At 43.9% G+C, this 24,517-nt stretch overlaps 1 protein-coding gene across 1 annotated transcript in view; it reads left to right on the top strand.

The window, feature by feature from the left end:
- Positions 1–24,517, top strand: part of QRICH2 (glutamine rich 2) — a 131,018-nt gene that overhangs the window by 84,685 nt on the left and 21,816 nt on the right. Inside the window, 6 exon segments of the mRNA XM_073606189.1 lie at positions 210–374; positions 3,659–3,780; positions 5,337–5,393; positions 5,485–5,586; positions 10,881–11,040; positions 18,923–19,007. Coding sequence (XP_073462290.1) covers positions 210–374; positions 3,659–3,780; positions 5,337–5,393; positions 5,485–5,586; positions 10,881–11,040; positions 18,923–19,007 — 691 coding nt within the window.

Genomic DNA, 24,517 nt, shown 5'->3' with positions numbered 1-24,517 from the left:
CTTTTTTTTATATATATATATATAGGAGAGTATATCAGGTTATAGGATGTTGCCTGCACACACTCCAGTCCTAATTTCTGCATAGGCAGCCAAATATGTATTACGCATGTTACTGTGAATATTTGTGTGATTGTGCATATAAAGACTTTTGTGTCTCTGCTCCCATGTTTGTCTCGCCTCCATTTCTCTCTTGTATTTGATCCGGATAGCAAACACACACGAGTGCCTTAGAAGGTAAAGTGAGTCGTTCCCAGTTTGATGCCACCACTGAGCAACTGAACAGCATGATGCAGGAGCTGTTGGGCAAAGTAAGTGGGCAGGAACAGGACTGGCAGAGAGTGCTGGAAAAGATCAACCTAGAGATGCAGAGCAAAGTGAGTATGTATCTGTGCACACACTTTTTTGTTTGTTTTGTAGAGTGTGGACAGGTTAGAACCCCTGTCCAGTTTTTATAGCTCTCTGGGTCCCTGTTGGGGAGATTTATGTTCTCTATTTGTCCTGTTTTACCATTTTCACCAATACACACATTTGCACCCATTGCCCCTCCCCCCTCTATTCTTTTTGTCCCTGGAAACCAATAGAGTGGGGAAATCTTCAGATGGGGACACTTGTCCCGGTGAAAACTGTCTAAGCATAGATTTTCCTCACTTTGGAGAGATTTTCTTTTTAACATTTTTGTTGTGTCTACTTAAAGTGGTTGTACACCCTGTACAACCACTTTTACCTACAGGTAAGCCTATATTAAGGCTTACCTGTAGGTGCTTGAAATATCTCCTAAACCTCCACGGTTTAGGAGATATTTACTAAAAAGGCGAGCGCTGATGACTACGGCGCATGTGCCAAAGTCATCGGCGCATGCGCCCTTTAGAAAGGGCACCCCGTGCCATTTCCATTAGGGGTCATGCTGTGACTGGCGGCTCCCGCGCGCATTCGCGGGAGTGACGTCACGCGACTCTGGCCAGTCACAGAGCCAGAGAGTTCACAGCCCCAGAAGGAAGAGGGGCGAAGATGGAAGCTCCCTGCTCGTCTGGACAGCGGCGACAGCGTGGGCTCCTGTGTCAGGTAAGTGACACATAATGGGCTACTATGCGATGCATAGTAGCCCATTATGCTTTCCCTTTGCAGGGAAACAAAGAGGAAGTAAAACCCACCAGGGTTTACTTCCTCTTTAACAGAAAGTTAAGGGACACCCCCCACCCCCCAGTGGGACACGAACAACAACAAAAAGTAACAACCTGACAGGGGTGATATTCATTCCCTAAAAAGTGTAAAATAAGGCTTTAGATCAGGGGTCTCAAACTGGCAGCCCTCCAGCTGTTGCGAAACTACAAGTCCCATCATGCCTCTGCCTGTGGATGTCATGCTTGTACATGTCAGCCTTGCAATGCCTCATGGGACTTGTAGTTTCGCAACAGTTGGAGGGCCGCCAGTTTGAGACCCCTGCTTTAGATACAGTGTATAAAAAGTTCAATGAATTAATGTGACACACATTGTATGATCGTTAGCGCCATCTAGTGGCCATAATGTGGTGTTTGTTTTTAAAGGATCAGAAAAAAAAGGAATTTTGGCCACTAAGAGATGCTTATTAGATAGTTCTATAACACAGAATACAGCAAATTTAATTGGAGCAAACCTTTTATACATAGACCCCTTTGCATTGTGGCACACTTCCTCTAAATATCTATTTTATTTGTATAGTTCTCTGTTTCTCAGCAAATCTTTTATATCACACAGGCATAATGGTGCCATTTCGGCTCTCTGTTGTTCTGTCTTGTACCCTGGGAGTTGTTACATATGCATAATGTCATAATACAACCAAATATGTTTTAAAGTTTACCCGTCATTAGATGTGGCTTAGTGGTTTCCACTCCTACCCTGCTGCACTGGGTGCTTGGTTTAAAAACCCGCTCAGGGCGCTAACTTCATGGAGTTTGTATGCTCCCCCTGTGCTTGCATGTGTTTTTCTCTAGGTACTTCAGTTTCCTCCCACACTCCAAAGACATGCTGGTTGGTTAATTGGCTTCTGTCTAAAGTGGACCTGGTATGTGTGTATGTATGCAAGTTAGATAGGGACCTTAGATTGTAAGTCTAGAGTGGTGCCATATACAGTAATTGGGTAGGGGTCCATGATGAAACTTTTAGAAAGGTTGCAAACAATGCTAAACTTTTAGTGTTACATGAAAGTGTAGGCAATCTGGAAACCTATAGGCCTGCTATAGTCAGAAGGGAATGATGATGTTGCTATAGGGTGTTTGATCTCTCAATCTTTGGTTCAAAACGTCTCTATAGTCCAGGTTTATCAAAATGTCAGGAATATGCAGTTTCCAAACTGGTGTGGGATGAATGACCTATAATTCCCTAATTCTAAAGCTACGTTTACTTTTGAACATGTTACCAGTATTTAGTATTTAACCAGTATACCAGTATTTAACATGTTCCAGCTCCTGCATCTCCTCTGCTGATCGGAGGTGCAATGCTTTGCAGGCTCCAGTATAAAATAAATAAATAAATGCACATTTTTTTTTTTTAGCTCCAAAAAGATGTGCATTTATTATTTTTTGAAAAGGCGACCTTATCCTTTAAATGGCAGTGTTCCCTCCTTCCCAATAGGTCTTGTAGCCTAACTGACACACTTAAAGTAGTATTAAACCATCAGCGTTTTTACACCCTGAGCAAAATAAAATAAATATTCCCAAGTAAGATTCGCACCCCAGCACTTGCAGTTTACAACTTTCAATGCTGCTGGCCCCTGTTCTCTAATGCCCCGTACAGACGATCAGACTTTTCCGACAACAAAACCGTGGAATTTTGAAGGTTGTTGGCTCCAACTTGTCCTGCATACACACGGTCACACAAATGTTGGCCAACAATTACGAACGTAGTGACGTACTACGTTGTTTTTCAGCTCTTTAGCGCCACCCTTTGGGTTCCTTTTGCTAATTTCGTGTTAGTTGAAGTTTGGTGAGTGTTGATTCGCACTTTTCTTTTTGCGTTTTTCATTTAGGGCTATTATTATTCTTGATATCACTTGAAAAAAAAAAGCCTTTGAAAATTTGTTTGCAATAACTCCATCAGTATCACCAGCAAAGCAGCTTCATTATTATCCCATTAAAGAAGAAGAGAATTGTGCGCTGCATTTGGAGATTTCATAATTTGCTGCGTCACGAATGTTAATTCTCCACTACGAGCGCTAGTTTACAAGACCAACCGCTTCTGAGCATGCGTGAACTTTTGTGCGACGGACTTGTGTACACACGATCAGAAAGTCTGACAACAAAAATTTGTTGGAGGAAAATTTGAGAACCTGCTAGCCAACATTTGTTGGTGGAAAGTCCGCCAACAAATGTTCGATGGAGCATACACACGGTTGGGCTTTCCGCCAACGAGCTCACATCCAACATTTGTTGTCGGAAAATCCGATCGTGTGTACGGGGCATTAGTGCTGTTTCCCTGAACTTCCAGTCTTTACAGGAAAGAGTTACCAGTGGAGTGCAGTCTCCAGTCAGTCTGTTAGCTTGTAGAAGGGAGAGGGAGAAGCAGGGTAGTGCCTTGCCATCCTAGGCTGTGGGGCTAGCATAAGTTACAGTATACACAGGTTAGTGTATATATATATATATATATATATATATGCGTGTTTTTACCCAGCTCCATTTTACAGCTGGATCGCATGGAACTGGATCCTCTAAAAAAAAAATTAGAGGAACGCTGGAAGGAAATTCGCCGACAGCTGCAGGAGAAACCACCCCAGTACGACTCTGATGACGCGGCTGGTATTCGCAAGTAAGGTCCTTTTCACACCAATGTACAGTATTTTAATGTGCGCATTTCAATACATGTCATGGCATGTAGATAGGTTAGCAGGGCTGGGTCTAGACTGTCTATTGTGGGGATACAGAAGAAAAATGTCGGGGGGGGGGGGGGGGGCAGAGGATGGGAGGCCAGCAGGGCAGAGGATAGGGTAAGCAGTTTGTAGGACAGTGTAAAGGGGTGTAAAGGGGTCAGCAGGGGGGAGAAGAGGGTCAGTCAGATTTTGCCTAACAGTGGGAGGAGCATAAAGGGGAATGAATAACCACTTCAGCCCCGGAAAGTTTTACCCCCTTCATGACCAGGCCATTTTTTGCGATACTCCCTGCGTTATTTTAACTGACAATTGCGCGGTTGTGCGACGCTGTACCCAAATAAAATGTATGTCCTTTTTTCCCACAAATAGAGCTTTCTTTTGGTGGTATTTGAATACCTCTGCGGTTCTTATTTTTTTGCGCTATAAACAAAAAAACTGAGAAAATTTTGAACAAAAAAAAAAAAAAACAATATTTTTTACTTTCTGCTATAAAACATATCCAATAAAAAAATTTTAAAAATCTAATTTCTTCATCAATTTAGGCCAATATGTATTCTGCTACATATTTTTTGGTAAAAATAAAATCCCCAATAAGTGTATATTGATTGGTTTGCGCAAAAGTTATAGCGTCTACAAATAATGGGATATTTTTAATGGTATTTTTATTTATTTATTTTTTTACTAGTAATGGTGGCGATCAGCGATTTTTAGTGGGACTGTTATATTGCGGCGGACGAATCAGACACCTAACTTTTAACACCAGGGGCGATCAAAGGGTTAAAGGATCACAAAAGATAAATAAAAAAAATAAAAAATAACAAACATGTTATACTTACCTCCACTTTGCAGCTCATTTTGCACAGAGTGGCCCCGAACCTGCTCTTCTGGGGTTCCTCGGCGGCTGTCTCGGCTCCCCCCCCCCCGCAAGGACTCAACACTTTCATGCAAGCTCCCTCGCATGGTGTTGAGTGCTTGCGGGCGCACTCCCGTGATACAGCCGGCGGCCATAGCTGCTCACTGTATCACTCGGCCCTGCCCCCCGGCGCGCTGCGTCATTGGATGTGATTGACAGCAGCGCGAGCAAATGGCTGCGCTGCTTTCAATCCATCCACTGTAACCAATCAATGGCCAGGCTGAGCGGCGAAGAGGATGTTGGGGGCAAGCGCGGGACTTTCGAGGGGTCAGGTAAGTAAAACGGGGGGGCTGAGGGGGGGGGGGGCGGTATTGTCGGATGTTTTTTCACCTTAATGCATAGAATGCATTAAGGTGAAAAAACTTTTACCTTTACAACCCCTTTAAGTGTGTCCCTAGGGGGTGCTTAGAGACAGGTAGCTGTTCTGTCTCTTTAGGGAATAATATATAAGCCATAATGTGTTGTAGAATTATGTTAACAAGTTTCACCTGATTATCTCCCTAGTATGTAGATAATACAGCAGTAATTAAAATATTTAACTATTTCATACCTAAATCTGTACATTAAACTGTTACTTTTCAGGCAACTATTCCACTGCCTGTCATGTGACCGCCCTATAGACATGACGGTTCCGGGACCGTAAGTTTATTAATTGTTATTTTATTACCATCATGATCATCGTAACCATCATCACCACATAAGAGGAATTTTTTCCTTATTTCCCACACAGACCGATACTAACAATCCCCAACATTCCAGGACTACCATCTCATCGCTCCTATCGGCCTTTCACAGTTTACGAACTGGATCAAATTCGGCAGTGGAACCGCAAGTGAGTAGATAGAAGGGAGGGTGGGAACAGATAGTAAGTGCTGCCTTCCCAGTCTTGACACTAAGGGGTTGATTTACTAAAGACAAATAGACTGTGCAAAGTGTAGTTGCACTCTGCAAGAGCAGTTACATAGTTGCATAGTAGGTGAGGTTGAAAAAAGACACAAGTCTATCAAGTCCAACCTATGTGTGTGATTTTATGTCAGTATTACATTGTATATTCCTGTATGTTGTGGTCATTTAGGTGCTTATCTTCTAATTTTAGCGAATGGCCGTGTGCCTTATTAAATTCCCTTACGCGGAAAAGTTTTATCCCCATCGTGGGGTCACCAGTACGGTATTTGTACATTGAAATCATATCCCCTCTCAAGAGTCTCTTCTCCAGAGAGAACAACTTCAGTGCTCGTAACCTTTCTTCATAACTAAGGTCCTCCAGACCCTTTATTAGTTTTGTTGCCCTTCTCTGGACTCTCTCCAGTTCTAGCACATCCTTCCTGAGGACTGGTGCCCAGAACTGGACAGCATACTCCAGGTGCCAGAGTCTTGTAGAGTGGGAGAATTATTGTTTTATCTCTGGAGTTAATCCCTTTTTTAATGCATGCCAATATTCTGCTTACTTTGCTTGCAGCAGCTTGGCATTGCATGCCATTGCTGAGTCTGTCATCTACTAAAACCCCCAGGTCCTTTTCCATCCTAGATTCCCCCAGAGGTTCTCCCCCTAGTGAGTAGATTACATTCACATTTTTGCCACCCAAATGCATTATTTTACATTTTCCACATTTGCCATGTAGTTACCCACCCCATTAATGTGTTTAGATCTTTTTGCAAGGTTTCCACATCCTGTGGAGAAGTTATTGCCCTGCTTAGCTTAGCATCGTCCTCAAATACAGAGATTTAACTGTTTATCCCATCCTCTAGGTCGTTTATGAATAGATTAAATAGGATCGGTCCCAGGACAGAACCCTGGGGGAGCCCACTTTCCACCTCTGCCCATTCCGAGTACTCCCCATTTATCACTACCCTCTGAACTCGCCCCTGTAGCCAGTTTTCAATCCATGTACTCACCCTATGGTCCATGCCAATGGACCTTACTTTGTACAGTAAACATTAATGGGCAACTGTATCAAATGCTTTTGCAAAACCCAAATACACCACATCTACGGGCCTTCCCTTATCTAGATGGCAGCTCACCTCTTCATAAAAGTTTAATAGATTGGTTTGCCAAAAACGATTCTTCATGAATCCATGCTGATTACTGCTAATGATACAGTTGTCATTGCTAAAATCTTGTATATAGTCCCTTATCATCCCCTCCAAAAGCTTGCATACAATTGATGTTAGGTTAACTGGTCTGTAATTCCCAGGGATGTATCTTGGCCCTTTTTAAAATATTGGTGCTACAAATCAGCTGGTACCATTTCAGTCAGTAGACTGTTCGTAAAAATTAGGAACAATGGTCTGGCATATACTTGACTGAATTCCTTAAGGACCTTCGGGTGCAGGCCATCTGGTCCCAGGGACTTATTAATGTTATATTTTTTAAGTCTATTTCTAATTCTGTCCTCTGTTAGCCATGGAGGTGCTTCCTGTGACGTGTCATGAGGATAAACATTGCAGTTTTGGGTCCCCCAAGGCCCCCGATTCCCTCGTGAAGACTGAGGAGAAGAACAAATTCAATACCTTTGCCATCTCTCCATCCTTAGTAACCAGATTCCCTTCATCATTCTTTATGGGGCCAATATGATCTGACCTCCCTTTCTTACTATTTATGTACTTAAAGAATGTATTTGGATTTTTCTTACTCTCCTTTGCCTTTCATGTTCTATCTTAGCCGCCCTAAATGCACCCTTACATTTCTTGTTGTATTCTTTGTAAAGTTGGAATGCTGATGATGATCCCTCAGCCTTGTATTTTTTTGAAGGCCTTCTCCTTTGCTTTTTTATGCATTTTTATGTTGGAGTTAAGCCACCCAGTACTTTTATTAGCTCTTTGAAATGTATTTCCCATTGGGATGCACTGGCTAATACCCTTATTTAATATGCTCTTAAAGCATACCCATTTCTCCTCCGTGTTCTTTGTTCCTAAGATTTTATCCCAATTTGTATCTTTTAGCAAGGCTCGTAGTTTAGGGAAGTTGGCCCTTTTGAAATCCAGTGTCTTTGTATTCCCCTTATGTTTCCTATTAGTTTGATTTATACTGAAACTAATTGATCTGTGATCGCTGTTTCCTAAATTGCCCCTTATTTCTACATCCGTGATCAAGTCTGTATTGTTGGTAATCAGTAGGTTTAGTAACGCTTTGTTTCTAGTTGGTGCGATTACCATCTGACCCATGAAATTGTCCTGCAAGACATTTTGGAACTGGCGAGCTCTAGATGAATGCATGGTTCCTTCCACCCAGTCTATGTCTGGATAATTAAAATCCCCCATTATGATGACACTTGCCATTCTTGCCGCTAATACAAATTGTGATAGGAGGTCCACCTCCACCTCCTGCCTCTGGTTAGAGGGCCTATAGCATACTTCCAGTATTACTTTCCTCTTAGTTTCATCCCTTTGCATCTCTTCCCATAAGGATTCCACCTCCTCCCTTGCTCCATTAGTGATGTCATCTCTCACATTCACTTGTACATCAGTTGCTCCAGAGCTTAGTAAATGAGGGAGAGTTCTGCTAACTTCCATCATCCAATCTTGTGCAAGCAAAACATTATTATTATTATTTTTTTTTCCTTGCATGCAATTGGGTATTATTTGCAAAGTAAACCTTTACCTAATTTACTAAGCTCTGGAGCAACTGCACTTTGCAAGGTGCACAGTCTGTTTGCCTCTAGTAAATCAACCCCTTAGGGGTTGATTTACTAAAGGCAAATAGGCTGTGCACTTTACAAAGTGCAGTTGCACTCTGCAAGTGCAGTTGCTCCAGAGCTTACTAAATGATATAAAGCTTCACTTTGCAAAGAGTACCCAATCGCATGCAAGGGCAATTAAAAAAAACTGCATTTTTGCTTGCACATGATTGGATTGGAAGTCAGCAGAGCTTCTGTTCATTTACTAACCTCTGGAGCAACTGCTCTTGCAGAGTGCAACTGCACTTTGAAAAGTGCACAGTGTCTTTTTCTTTAGTAAATCAAACCTGCACAGTGTCCTCCCACCGTTCGAGCCATCAAATCTTCTCCAAGTCACCACGCCCATGTACATATAGCATGAGTGCATCCGTGCACTATGCTCTGATTGATAATAGGAGAAATTATTATTAAACCCAGGACACTGCATTTACTATATCTGGTCTCCCACAGTACACAGAACATGAAAATGCAATTATTTTAGTAAATATTAACTGCTAAATATATTTTCTCATCAGCAGTATATAGCAGTCTTGTGACTTCTATTAGTGTCTGGCCAAGCATTGGTTAAAGCTTGTAGGGGGAGTTTTCATTCTCCTCTGACTGTCCTATGAGGCTGCCTGACTCCTGACCCTCTGTCTGGACAGTGCTGATTGGCCCTGTGCCAATTGCATACATCCTCCCCCAATAAAAAGAAAACTCTAGCAATGCAGGCTAAACAGAGCATGTGGAGAGTGCCTCCAAGGGCTCTGTTCTATCACCAGATGGGTTGGAGGCTGTGGAAGAAGGGGAGCCTCACAGAAGACAGGATCAAACAGCCTTTTACACAATGTGGAGGATTAACCCCTTAGGTTTCACAGTGAGTATACCAAGCTGCATATACAGACTTATTTTACTGTTGTGGGTTTAGTAACACTTTAAGAAGCTTGTACTTGTTTGTTGTGTCTCATGGCATGGATGGCTGGTTAAGGTGGAATCAGGTAAGGCTTGTATGGTCTATATGCCCTTCCCTAAATGCTGGCTCAGCATTCTTGGCAAGTTATTTATAGGTTTTCTTGGCAAGTTTCATTTTTTCCAAGATATTAGCATGTTTTCCCCCAAGATAAGACAGTGCCCAATCCTCTACAGGCCAAGCAGCCCCAATGCAAGTCTGTAGGTAGTTAAAAAAAAAAATATCCAGTGGTAGGCCTGAGGCTGATCCTTACCACCGTTTTTGTAAGTGTCCCTGTGCAAAAGAAAAGATTTTAGGAAAAGGTTATTTTACACTACCACCCACTTGCTTAAAGTGATACTGTCAGGTTAAGAAAGCAAAAAATAATCAAATCTGCAGACAAGTATAAAGTGCAGGTATATAGGTGTCAGCACATACCTGAAGCAGGTATCAGTGCTGCCGAATGCTGGACAGTTCTGACTGGGTCAGATCACTGGGAAGTTTCAGCACTTGCCTGCTCCCTCCTGCCCCCTCCTGCCCCTATATGTTCCTGTTTGCTTATCACCGTATTGGTTTTCCACATTGGCCAGTAGGAATGTACAGGAGGGGGTGTAGATTTTCAGCACTGCCATGAAGCACCAAAGCTTTGCCCAATTAGAACAGCCTGAAATTCAGGTACTGCAGTAGCATTGTAAATTGCTGCAGGTGTGTGATTTAACTTTATACCTAAAGTTAGGCTCACCATACATTTTACTATCTGACTGTACAATCTTTGTACTTTCAAATTTTGGTTTACCAAAACTATGTAATATGAGGACCTACCTAATCTATCCAATCAATTTGAACACAAGCCCTTGCACTACATACAGTAGTTGTTGGTAGATCTGAAGGAGGTTGTAAAATCAGTTTGTAACATGTGAAATGAGCTTAAAAGAGAAGTGCTAGGTTTAAAAAAAACAAAAAACAATCATACTTGCCTAGGTAGATGAGGCATCAGTCCGATGCTGCATCTATCCCCACTGCCTTTAAGGCCAAGAACTGATCGATCAAACACTGCTGATCGCTCAGTTCTTGGTCTTCCATGAGCAGAGATTGTGATGAACGTCAGTCACTGCTCTCAGCGTTCACTAGATCGCTGGGCTGTAGAGGGGACAGGAGAGGTTGGCTCAGGCCCCCAGCACGTGATGAGAGGCTTTGCCAGATGCTATTCAGGCATCTGGGTGGATGTTGACATTAAAGTAGAAATTCCTCCAGAGTTTGAACTAGCTAAGAGACATCAGCCGACAGCAGATTTTAGCCTACTGTCAGCTGAATACAGGTTACAGGAGTACAGAACTACGTGCACTCATGGGACCCACAGGAGAAGTAGGGCCAAAAGCGCTTTTGACCCTACTTCTCCTTTTAGTGTCCATACTTTTGTCATTTTGAATGATAGCAAGGGTGCAGCTGTATAGACACTACCATTGTTAGATGATTGTATGTGAAATCTTGATAAATTTCTTAACTTTATTTTTATCTTAGTGATCGCATTGCTGACATCACTGATCTTGGATATACACCCAATAACCGAAGCTGTGGGGGGAGCCACACACTGACTTTCCCAAATCGGCGTTATGTCAGGATGCAGGGTATCACCTCATGTTCCTTTCAAGAGGAAGATCTGATAGCAGTTGGTATAAAGGTAAAGATCCTTTAGTGTTTAGCATTGACCATATACATATGTATATATTTACATATACATACATTGGGTTCCAACTTTAGTCACCACACACTACACTGAGAGGATAACTGTTTTTCCCACAATTCAGTGTGCAAAAGCAAAACACCAGAGTGAACCGAAAATAGTGCATGTGAACACACACACAACAAAGTGCACTTGGGGTGTGGCAGATTGTCCCCTCCCGAAGTGGAAGGCCTGAAACCCCCCCCTAACAGGGGCACAAGACACCTGACAGGAGTAAGGAACACTCAGGTCCACCTAGCCCCTCCTCTCGTGATCAGCAGAAGCTGACCATCGAGTACTAGTTGAGGGTCTCCCTCGAAGAGAGAATCCCACAAGGAAAGCAACCTAAGAGCCACATATCCTTCCTCTAGACCTCAAGGTAGACCCAAAGACCCAACACCTACCATCCTGAGTGAAGAAAATACACAACAAATCAATGCAGTGACATGCAGTAAGAAAAGTAAAAGTGCCTGCGTGCAGGACAAAGGCTAGGCCTTGCGGCTTGGTAAAAAAATTGCCCCAGTCTTGGCTAAAAGGCCTAGCCCATGATACATAGTGTAGAAAAAAGCTGTGGGATCATATCCCAGTGCTTATTGTCACAGTGGGGTCCCAAACCCATAGTGAAACTAAGAGCACCCCCGGGTTGCCACTCCCAGGGAACACTAGTACTGTGGGCCCTCTTCCTTCCCAGACCTTGGCCAGACAAGAAAAATTCCTGTGCTTTTAGTAAAGCCACATATTTTGAGGGGGATAGAGTAGGGAAAGTCTGCATCCCATCATAGAGAATTCAGGCTTTGTCTTGATTCATTGTATACTTTTTTGTATGGTAACACACATTTTTTTGTTTTAAGCTAACAGAGTTCAAAGTAGGTAAAAGTATGTTTAAGTTTTTTACATCTTTTTGTCTATAGATTGCATAGAAAATAAAGTTTTTTGCAATACAGTATCACCAAACAAAAGCCTTGTTATCTTAAAGTGATTGTAAATGCTATTTTTTATTAAAATATCAATCATTTTATACTTACCTGCTCTGTGCAATGGTTTTGCACAGAGGAGCCCCAATCCTCCTTTTCTCGGGTCCCCCACTGGCGCTACCTGGCTCCTCCCCCCCGCCAAGCTGCTTGCTATGAGGGCACTGCTGAAGCTCCGCCCTGTGTGTCCACTGACACACAGAACATGGCTTGGCCCCGCCCCCCGCTCCCTCCTCAATGGCTGTGTCTGAGCTAATGAGGAGGAAGAGAGCCACTGCTCTTGTGCACATTGCTGGATCGAGATCAGGCCATAAGAGGTATACAGGTATGAGAGCTAAAGGCATTAAAGGGTAAGTTTACCTGTTCCTACAAAAAACCCCTATGCATTCCAGGATCCTCAGTACATTACACACCATGGCTCAACCTGGTAAAATAATGTGCTATTTTTTTCCCTTCATACCCTGTTTCCCCGAAAATAAGACCTAACGTGATTGTCAGTGATGGCTGCAATATAAGCCTTACCCCCCAAATAAGCCCTACCCTGTTTCCCCGAAAATAAGCCCTACCCTGAAATTAAGACCTACAAGGACTTTAACTAGGGCTTATTTGGGGGGTAGGGCTTATATTGCAGCCAGCACCAACAATCACGCTAGGTCTTATTTTCGGGGAAACAGGGTATGTGTAGGCCATGAGCAGCCCGCCAGCATAAACTCCTTGATGCCTACCTCCTCCATCTTGCTGTTGGAAGTGCACTCCCAGTGGCTGATCCTGTGAATGTGCGCATCTACCTTTGGCCACACATGCCTTTTTCTTTGATCATAGGAAGGTAAAGAAGAAGAGAGCACAGCCCACAGTTCTGATCTGGTTGGATCAGGAAGGCCCCCCGCCCCTTGCTGGAGCAAATTGGATTAAGCTTTATTGGGTTTTTTTGCCTTCCTCTGGATCACCTGTGGGTATAGGATTGTGTATATGGAGGTTTTCATTTTGTGTATGTTTTGTCTTTTTTTTTTTTTTCTGATTTTAACTGGATGGACTGGATGTCTTTTTTCAACCAGATTAACTATGTAACTCCACAGTGATAGCTCTCTGCTGAGGCCCACAGTGTGCTGACACTGAGATTCTAGATCCTACAGAAAAGGGCAAATCTCCATCATAAAAAGGGGGGTTCCCAGCTATGGACATTAAAGTGTACCTATAACCATTTTCCAGTAGGGAAGGGAATCATTTGCTGAACGAGAGGGAATCAGTAGATTTCCCCATGCACGCTAAACGGTATGGATGGAGGAAACTGCACTGCTGGCTATTGTATTCAGCACCTATGGCTAGGACTTGCTTATAATAGGATACACTCACTGCTTGGTTGATAATTTTCCACCCACCACAGCCCATTTATGCCACCTAGGAATTGGCTGAAATTTAAGACATGTATGGTTAGCTTTAGACAGAAGCTGGAATGAGAACAACTAGGCCTCTCTTCCAGATCATTTTTATGGCAGTGCAATGTGGAATTGAAAAAGAAACACACTGGGTCTTTTTAGCATTTTGTTTTCTACTGAAGTAAAATATTCAAATGGCAGTGTTTCCCAAAGCAGATTTTCCCATCTCGTTAGGGCTGACTGTGGTCTGACAGATACTTGGATTTGTCAGAGCGATCTGTCAACAAAGGAATTGCAATTCCTGTCCTTAGCATCAGGGGAGCACTGACCGAGGACCATGGCACACAGGCACCACTTGAGTCATGGAAATGCTTCACATATCAATGTTTTAGGTCTCATTCACATGGGCACTGTGACCCGTGTAGTGTGAATGATTGTTTATGCAGCTAGAGCCACATAAAGGCAGCCAATGTTTCTTTATGGGGATGCAGCGGCTGTACGAACACATCTGCGCATCCTAAAGTGACAGGTGTGCAGGGGCAAATGAACAACCTCAAATGCACACTGTCTGTATTCAGGGCTGCTCAACCACCCCTGTATGTTTGTCACTTTAAGGCAAGCAACTGTGCCCATACAGCTACCCCACAGTGTTACATAGGCTGCCTGCATGCAGCTCCAGGCAGTTCTAGCCTCATAAACAAAGCAATCATTCACACCAGGGCCGTCTTTAATATTGACTGGACCCTGGGCAAACATTTTCTTGGGCCCCCTCTTCCATGCAATTTCGCTCGCCACATGCTTTGAGACATACAATTAATAGCAGCTAGACTCAAAATTAGTTTACTGAATAAGATCAGGCAGCAATTGCGATTGGTTGCCAGAGGTTACAGTGTGTCATTACCGCTCACTGACTGGCTGCTAGAGGCTACAGCACACATTATGGCTCACTGATTGTTTGCTCGAGGTTACAGCACATGACTTCTGCTTGTTGATTGGTTGCTAGAGATTACCATACATCCATACTGCTCAACAATTGGTTGCTAGAGGTTGCTGCACATTATTACTGCTCATTGATTGGTTCCTAGAGGTTACTGCATATCCTTACCACTCAATGATTGGTTGCAAGAGGTTAGTGCACAGCATTACTGATTAGTTGTTAAAAGGTTACAGCACATCATCTCCTTACTGCCTGCACACCATGGACTGAGGAGGTGAGGGAGTCCATCAATAGACAGAAAACTCCTAGGAATCCTAGGACTCCTGGGATCAGTGGCAATGCTGGGGGGTTGATGGGAATGGTGGCAGTGGTGGGGAATCGGATTAGTTAGGAGGCAGTACATTGTGACAAATTCTGAATCATGTAGAGCAAAGCTGGAATTCTTTGCCAAGTATATAGTGGGAGATTCTACCAATGTAATGGGGAATTTACAGTGGCCACCAATGTGAGGGGGGATTTACACTGATCATCAATGTGAAAGGGGATTTGCACTGACCACCATGGACCGTCACCCACCAATAGAAAAGAGGGATTTCTACGCTGACACTAATGTAATAAGAGCATTTACACCAGCCACCAGTGTAAGGGGGAATATACAATGACCTCCATGTAAGCGGGAATTTACACTGACAACCACTGTCAAGGAGATTTGTACTGACCACCAATGTAAGGTGACAATTCTACACCGACCACCAATGTTAGGGGGGATTTACACTGATCACCAGTGTAAGGGCAATTCCGCACTTACCACCAATGTAAAAGGAAATGTACACTGATCACTAATGTTATGAAAAATTTGCACTGACAACCAAAGTAATGGGGGATTTTACATTAACAGCCAATAAAGGGGGATTTTTACTCGCCACCATTTTAAAGGGGGCTTCTACATGGACCACCAATGTAAAGGAGGATTCAAAACTGACCACAAATGCAAGTTTGGATTTTTTAATGATTACCAACATAAAGAGGAGTTTCTACACTGGCCACTAATGTAATTGTGATTTACCCTGACCATTAATGTAATAGGAGCATTCACAGTAACCATCAATGTAAAGAGGGCTTTACACTGACCACAAATGTAAGGGGGATCTTCACACTGGTCACTAGTGTGAATGAAAGGATTATACACCAAGCCCCAATGTAATGAGAAAATTTACACTGACCACCAATGTAACTGAGATATTTAGCCTGCGTTCACATTTGTGTGTGTCGGGAACGCATGCAAAATTGCTTTCCTGGCACCACAGAAACATGCTGCCCTTTAGCAGATACACAGCAGTGCCATTAATTGTTAATGACACCCTCATGCATCAGCTGAGATGTGCGTATTCACACGCACCAAAATTCAAGGTGCTGTGGCATCATGTTATTTTGAAGAAGGGTTCCACCTCCAATTTGCTTACCTTTGCAGAATATGCTGATGTTAGGCTTAATGACCACAGTTGTAGGTATGACTTTCAAGCATACCCCTTTACCTCCCCAGTGGGCAGCATTCAGTAGAAGTTATGGTAGATATGACCTCAGGGGGACATGATATTCATATGAATGCCGCCTCTATTTACATATCAATGACGCAGTATGTGACTATTTACATATTAATGTTGCCGCTATTTACATATCAGTGCAGGTTATTTACATGTAAACACAGGGTCTGCAGGTGAGTCATCTGTACATGGCAATAGGGCAGCAGCAACAGAACATTACACTGAGATATCGGGACACAGCACGGGACTAAAACTTCAAGGGATAAGGGAATTTAAACTAGGATAGCTGGCACGCATGAGGCAGCTGCTTTGGGCCCCACAACAATGATGGGGCCCAGGGAAGCTGCCCCTTTTGCCCTGCCTTAAAAACAGCCCTGATTCCCACTATACGGCCAGCACCCATGTGAAGGAAGTCTTCATCACCTTCTACAGTAATAGATCTAAGGAGACTGTGTCACCTCAGGTGTTCCCACCTTCTGATTGCTCTCTTGGGATTGGCTGAGAGGACACCTGCAGCTGGCTGCTATCTCTCCACAACTACCAATCCCAGTACAGAAAGCAAAAGAGAAAGGTTTTCCCTATTATAACCACTTTAGAGCTGAATTTTTTTCTTATATTTTTCCTTTCCTGGTCCCTACCGCTCCCTCATCAACATGCTAATAACATTCCTATATAAAACCTTTCCATTTTTATTACATACCTTATTTCAGACACAGCAACGTCATCACTGGGTCTCTGTGCTTCTCTAAGCAATGCTGGCAGATCATGGTTGGTAGGAGGGGCCTAAAGGCTGCTATACATAGCTTCCTAAAAACATCACAGCACCCTGCCCCAGTACTTTTTAAAGTGGTTGTAAACCCTTACAACACACTTTTTGCTACAGGTAAGCCTATAATAAGGCTTACCTGTAGCTACCCTGGATATCTCCTAAACCGTTCATATCCCCTGTATTTGCATGTGCCGACGTCATCGGCACATGCGCACTGAAGCAATGGCACGTACGTGCCGTTGCTTCAGTTAGACTGTGCTGTTACCGGCGGCTCCCGCACGCATGTAGTGACGTGATTGGCCGGAGCTGTGATACCCGGAAGTAACTCTGGGAGCGATGTCGCCGGCTGGAGCGGTGAACGAGGACCGCTGCGGGGGGGTTCGATCTAAGGTAAGTAATACATAATGAGCTAGTATGCTATGCATACTAGCTCATTATGCCTTTGTCTTGCAGGGTTTTTTTTTTACAACCACTTTAAAGCCCCAATCTTTGATGCAAGCAGCAGGCTGGCTGTTGGGAGGAGTTAAGCAAATATCCAAATGCCTTAACAGGTAGATGCCAGTCAGGGACAGTGGGCATTCCTATGCAGCCACCATGATTGAAAGTGACTGAAATCCAATTAATTAAATGGGCAGACCAGGGACAGTCAGGCTGGGTAGGAAAGAGCTAGATAATGCTGGACATTTAGGGAATGAGACAGGCTCTATCTGACTAAGTTGAACTCCCGCCAAAAGCTTTTTTTTCACTTAAGATAGAGTGGGGAAGGGTTAAAATTTCTGTCAGATTTTTATTGCTATAAGAAGTCTATTTATAAAACATTTGTTGTCCGAATGTCAGAAGCAAGGATGTAAACCGGATTCATGAAATATGACCTGTGCACATATATCTTCGATGTTTTCTTATCTCTCTTAAAAGAACTAAGTCCCATGGCTTTCTTCAGCTCTGTTCTTCTGTTATCAGTATGATAACTTCTGACAAGTTCTCTGACACACGTGATAAAACCAGGCTGAATTTTGTGTCGGGGAGGGTTCTATAAATAGATTAGCAGAAAACTGCTCTACTCACAGAACAGCTCTGAAAGTCTCTGCCTATCTGGAGGGGGGTGTGTGCCTTTCCTCCAATCAGCTTTCTCCCAGTGTAATCCAAGACCTCTCTCACAGTGCAGAATGAGGAAGTGAAAATTCTAACACGATCTGCACTTTCTAAACAGTATATAAAGATGAAGACAGCAGATATACATGTAAAACTTATGTAGGGAGATTTGTTTCATCTCTGTGTATCATCTGAGGCTATTCACTTTACTGGGTATATGTAAGAGTTTACCTCCACTTTAAATCTTCCCATATTTTTTCTAATACAGTAAAACCTTGGATTGCGAGCATAATTTGTTCCGGAAACATGCTTGCAATCCAAAGCACTTGTATATCAAATCAAATTTTGCCCATAAGAAATAATGGAAACTCAGATGATTCGTTCAACAACCATTTATTTATAGGTCTTTCAATTTATAGTCCATATAAAAAGATTATAAAAGATTATAGCAATGAGGTTGTGTAACCATCAAATGTCCATTCACAAATGGAAGCCTCCACAAGGGGATTAGAAGCAAAATCCAGCAGGTATTACAGAGTATAAAAGAGAAGAGAGGCGCCTCTAAGTGTAGTAATATGGTTACATTTAATGAAGGAGGATGGTCTGTTTACCCTGGATACCTGCATACTTAAATGTTCCTGTTTTAATCATCAACCATGTGAGTTGCTAAATGTTGTACCTTCATTAAATGTAACCATATTGCTACACTTAGAGGCGCCTCTTTTCTCTTTTATACTCAGTTGTGACATGACGCTACTTGTATATCAAGACATTGTTTGTCAAGTCAAAATGTATTTAAAAAATGTGCTTGTCTTACAAAATGCTCTCAAACCAAGGTTTTACTGTAGATTAACTCCTATATCGTCAGCTCCATCTAGTGGCCAAAAAGCAATACAGCTTTCTGAAATACCTCAGTGAGAAAATATACTGCATTTTGACCACTGGATAGAGCTGACGATATAGGAATCTATTAGAAAAAAAAAACGTTTAGCCAGCTTGCACAGATGCTTCTGAAAAATGGTCTTGGAATGTTTTATAAATAGAACCTCTAAGTGTCTCTGGAGGGGAAATTACATCTGTTTTCAACATCCATGTTTTACTTGTTAATATTTCATGTCTCTCTCATTGTTTGCATACACTTTCACTTGCAGGAGGAGACTGATATTATGGGATCTGATGGGCAAGTTTATCATGGGAGGATGGACACCTGCTTACCAGCTATACATGTCAAAGATGGTAAGAAAATTGCATCTGTCATTTAGTAATGGAGATTATACTAAGGCTTCATTTAGGAGTTTTTTGTGGCCAATTTGTCAGAAAAAGCTGGTGTTAGCACTTCAATCATCACAACACCATGGTTAATATGGTGTCAGGATGATTGAAGCGCATTATTTTTATTATATTGTAATATAAAATTAAATAGTTCAACTCACCATAATGCAGAATCTGCCACCAGATGCAGCTTGCCACGGTGCCTATTACCAGATTGCCACTTGCCACATCGTCTGCCACCAGATGCAGATTGCCACATGATACCAGATGTAGATTGCCACCAGATGCAGACTGCCACAGTCACTTGCCACCAGATGCAGACTGCCACATGCTACCAGATGCAGATTGCACATGCCACTGTCTCCTGCCTCCTAGGTGCAAATTGTCACTAAGCACAGAGGCAGTGCAGTTGAGTGGTGGGTTCCGCGTGAGAGAAAACAGCGGTGATGTGGGGCGGGTGGTGAGAGATGATGTCATCTCTCTGCTCCCCCCGCTTCACCTCCAACAGTGCTGTGTGGGCGGAACAGCGGTGATGCGGGCGGGCGGTGGGAGATGATGTCATCTCTCTGCTCGCCTGCTTCACCCAACAGTGTAGCGGCGGGGCTGTGTGGGCGGAAGTGCCGTGTTGGCGGTGAGCTCTCTGCTCGCCCGCCACCGCCGCACCTCAGATTGTGGAGACTTTGCAGCCCACCTGTAAACAGGCTGCTGCCGGTAGTGGGCCGCGGCCCAGGGGTTGGAGACTCCTGCTCTAGTAGACTAGACAAATGCTTATTAACCATTATACTATCAGCCCTTCTGGTTCTGGGAATAGGAGCTGCTGCTTCCAGTTTCTAGCGAAAGTTAGTTGGGCTGCAAGGAAAATACGACGAGTTAGTACATTTAAGATTATAAAACTGAAATTTGAAATTTTGTCAAAGATTCGATGTAGGCACAAAGGAGGACCTGCCAGTGGCTCTTAGGGACCTTTCTATGAATCAGTAATAAGTAGGCAAAAGACCTTTGTTCAAAAAACCACCGCAGATGGGCAGGTCCACGAATCATGTCTCCAAATGTGTAACATCTATCAAAAAAGCTAGGGCTCAGATGGAATATTCAAGAGGAATCCATAGGATCTGGGATTAAGGCTGGGTTCACACTATTGCAAATTGGATGCGGGTTTCCCCACATCCAATTCCAGTGGCGGCCGCTCCACATGGAGCGCAGGGATTCCAATGGGGTTTTTATTTTTAAGCACAAGAATAGCGTCATCGGCCCTGCATCCATCATTTGCTCTGTATCACCACCAAGAGCCTGACCCCGTGAGTACCACCTACCTCGGGGTCGGATGGTCTGTTTGCCCCACCACCGGGGGGGGGGGGGGGTCGGGTGGTTTGTTTGCCGCCCCTCGACTGGAGCATCAGCCACCACTGTCCAATTCACATGTCAGGAGTCTGTGACCATCTCTCAATGGAGCCGGTTCACACAGCTCTGGGATGGCTGCGGAGCGAATTGCACAAGGGTTCTGTGCATCTTCTGGTCTGTTTTCAGGTCCGAATTCAGTCAAAAATTCAGACCAAAATCTGATCTGAAATGGTGAACAGGGATGCAATGGACCCCTGCTTTGAGCCACTTCGCACAGAGATGTGAACCCAACCTAAAAGTATAATTTCAGTGTCTACAGATGACACCAAGCTATGCAGTGGAATAACATCCTTACAGGATGTCTCCAACATACAAGGCAAACTCAATGCACTGTTTAATTGGGCAACTATGTGGCAAATGAGGTTTAATGACCCCCCCCCACTTGGGGGCTAAGAATATGCATGCATCATACATACTAGGAGGAGTACAATTGGGGAAATCAATGGTGAAGAAGGATCTGGGGGTTTTGGTAGATCATAAGCCTGATAATAACATGCAATGCCAAGCTGCGGTTTCCAAAGCGAGCAATGACCTTTCTTAATTAGTATTAAGAGAGGTATGGACTTCAGAGAGAGAGATATCATTTTGCCCCTTTACAAATCATTAGTAAGACCTCATCTGAAATATGCAGTTCAGTTTTGGGCTCCAGTTCACAAAAAGGATATTGGGAAACTGGAGAAAGTACAGAGAAGGGCAACCAAACTGATATAGGGCATGGAGGAGCTCAGCTATGAGGAAAGATTAGAGGAACTGAATTTATTCAACATGTATAAATACATAAGTGGTCCATATAGTGAACTTGGTGTTGCGTTATTCACTGTCATGCCGCACACACACGATCGGAAATTCTGCCAGCAAAACTCCGATGAGAGCTTTTTGTCGGAAAATGCGACCGTGTGTATGCTCCATCGGCCTTTTGCTGGTGGAATTCCAGCCAGTAAAAGGTTAAGAGCGTGTTCTCTATTTTTCGGTTGGTAAAAGTTCCTATCCAAAAAGGCGATCGTCTGTACAAATTCCGACGCGCAAAATTCCTACGCATGCTCGGAAACAAGTCGATGCATGCTCGGAAGCATTGGACTTCATTTTCTCAGCTCGTCGTAGTGTTGTACGTCACCACGTTCTTGATGGTCGAAAGATCAGAGAACTTTTGTGTGACCGTGTGTATGCAAGCCAAGCTTGAGTGGAATTCCGTCGGAAAAACCATCCAAGTTTTTTCCGACAGAAATTCTGCTCGTGTGTACGGGGCATAAGGCTATCACAGAGGACAAGGGGGCACTCTTTTTTTTTTCAGAGGGAAAAGAGATTTACAAATACGGAAAGGTTTCTTCACAGTAAGAGCTGTGAAAATGTGTAAATAGACTCCCCCAAGAGCTGGTTCTGGCGAGCTCAGTAGCTTGCTTTGAAAAAGACCTGGATTCTTTCCTAACTATACATAATATAACTGGATACTAACATTCATAGGTAAAGTTGATCAAGGGAAAATACGACTGCCTCTCGGGGGATTGAGAAGGAATTTTTGTCCCCTGCTGGAGCAAACTGGATCATACCTTGCTGGGGTTTTTTGTCTTCCTCTGGATCAACTGTGGGTATGGGATTGTTTGTTTGTTTTTTTCCCTAGGTTGAACTGGATGGACTTGTGTCTTTTTTCAACCTAACTATGTAACTATATCATTATTCCTTTATATGTCACCTCAGTGTTAGTCATGTTAAAAGATCACTTTGCTAAATTACCACATATCAGTATCCAGTTTTCATCTGGTTTTGTTTATTTTAGGTCCGTTTCCTTCTTACCCACATAGTCATGTCAAGTACAGTAGTTTGTGTTGATTTATTAAATTGTGAAAACAGTATAGAAGTTATCAAATGCAATGAAGGATAGATTTCTATCAAGAGACATGGGATTTTTGTAGGGAGATAGTACGTCTATTCACAGTAGGTACCAACAAATAAAGTATTTAAAAATTTATTTTTATTAAATTACAAAAGGGAAAAAACAGAAAAGAAATGTACACGACAGATATCAATATATATAAGCATCAATAAGACCATCCAGTATTGTGTTCAAATCCTATTCATGCCTGTCAGCCAACATGTTTCGCAAAAGAATAGTTATGTAGAGGCAGATGACTTCTATTGGGAAACTCGCTTTGATATGCGAGTGCTTTGGATTACAAACGTTCTCCTGGAACGGATTATGTTTGTAATCCAAGGTTCCACTGTATCTAAAAATAATGGTATAATTCCATTGGTGGGGGGGATCTCCTGCTCTTTGATGGCTGTTCAAGAGATAATAGAGGAAGAGTTTAGAAAATTATGAACATTATGATAACCGGCAGTGCCATCTTAAGAGCATTATAGGCCCCCGGGCAATACAGTGCACTGGGGCCCTGTCTACACAATCACGCACGATTGCCCATCAAATGCAGCTTTACTGTGCCCGTGAATGCAGCCTCACTGTGCCCATTAGATGCAGCCTCACTGTGCCCACCACTGCAGCCTCACTGTGCCCACCACTGCAGCCTCACTGTGCCCACCACTGTAGCCTCACTGTGCCCACCACTGCAGCCTCACTGTGCCCACCATTGCAGCCTCACTGTGCCCACCATTGCAGCCTCACTGTGCCCGTGAATGCAGCCTCACTGTTCTCACCATTGCAGCCTCACTGTGCCTGTGAATGCAACTTCACTGTGCCCACCATTGCAGCTTCACTGTGCCCACCACTGCAGCTTCACTGTGCCCACCATTTGCACCCTCACTGTGCCCATGAATGCAATCTCATTGTGCCCATGAATGCAGCATCACTGTGCCCATGAATGCAGCATCACTGTGCCCATGAATGCAGCATCACTGTGCCCATGAATGCAGCATCACTGTGCCCATGAATGCAGCATCACTGTTCCAATTAATACAGACTCACCATCACCTGCTAACACACATACAGCAGGCATCTCCTCCTGTGTATCAGGGAGTTGGCTGGGTCTGTGTTCGTCGGGCGCGCTGTAACAAGGTCCCTCCCCCCTAGACCGGCTCGTGTGATAGGCGGAACACTGATTCAATCCACTATTACATGAGCCGGTCTAGGGGGGCGGGACTTTGTTACAGCGCGCCCGCCGAACACAGACACAGCCAGCTCCATGATACACAGGAGGAGGAGGAGAGAGGGAAAAAGCGGAGCGCTGCAGCTGCAACTCAAAGCGGCCCCAGGGCAGGCGGCCTACCAGGAAATTTCCCGGTATCCCGGGAGGCATACCTCCCAACTTTTGAACTTCCGAATAAGGGACACTTGAGGAAGGAAGTAACCTTGCATAGCGAGCCGTTGCAAATGTGGGTGTGGTCAAACTTCTGACAGTGGGAGGAGCTTAAGGGGCACCATTAAACAAAACTTGGGCTTCCTTGTACCTATAAAATATGCTTTTATTATTGTTTTGCAAGCAAGAGTCTCATAGATACATACGAACCCCAGCACATTCATTTAAATAAAAGGATAAAGGCATGCAGGGTTTGGAGTGCATTATGTACAGAGTGCAGGGTTCTGGGATGAGCTAAATACAGAGTGCAGGGTTCTGGGATGAGCTGCATACATGAGTACAGGGTTCTGGGATGAGCTGCATACATGAGTGCAGGGTTCTGGGATGAGCTGCATACATGAGTGCAGGGTTCTGGGATGAGCTATGTGCAGAGTGCAGGGTTCTGGGATGAGCTGTGTGCAGGGTTCTGGGATGAGCTGTGTGCAGAGTGCAGGGTTCTGGGATGAGCTATGTGCAGAGTGCAGGGTTCTGGGATGAGCTATGTGCAGAGTGCAGGGTTCTGGGATGAGCTATGTGCAGAGTGCAGGTAGGGGGTGGATGGGGAGATCGCAGGATGGCTGGGATGAGGGGGGGGGTCGCAGGTTGGCTGGGATGGGGGGGGGTCGCAGGATAGCTGGGATGGGGGGATCACAGGATGGCTGGGATGGGGGGGGTCGCAGGATGGCTGGGATGGGGGGTGGATGGGGAGATCACAGGATAGGATGGGGGTGGATGGGGAGATCACAGGATGGCTGGGATGGGGGGATCGCAGGATGGTTGGGATGG

The sequence above is a fragment of the Aquarana catesbeiana genome, linkage group LG12 (genome assembly GCF_042186555.1).
Source record: "Aquarana catesbeiana isolate 2022-GZ linkage group LG12, ASM4218655v1, whole genome shotgun sequence".
Taxonomy (NCBI): Eukaryota; Metazoa; Chordata; class Amphibia; order Anura; family Ranidae; genus Aquarana; species Aquarana catesbeiana.
The sequence above is the reverse complement of the archived record's forward strand: the minus strand, read 5'-3'. Positions and strand labels throughout refer to the sequence as shown.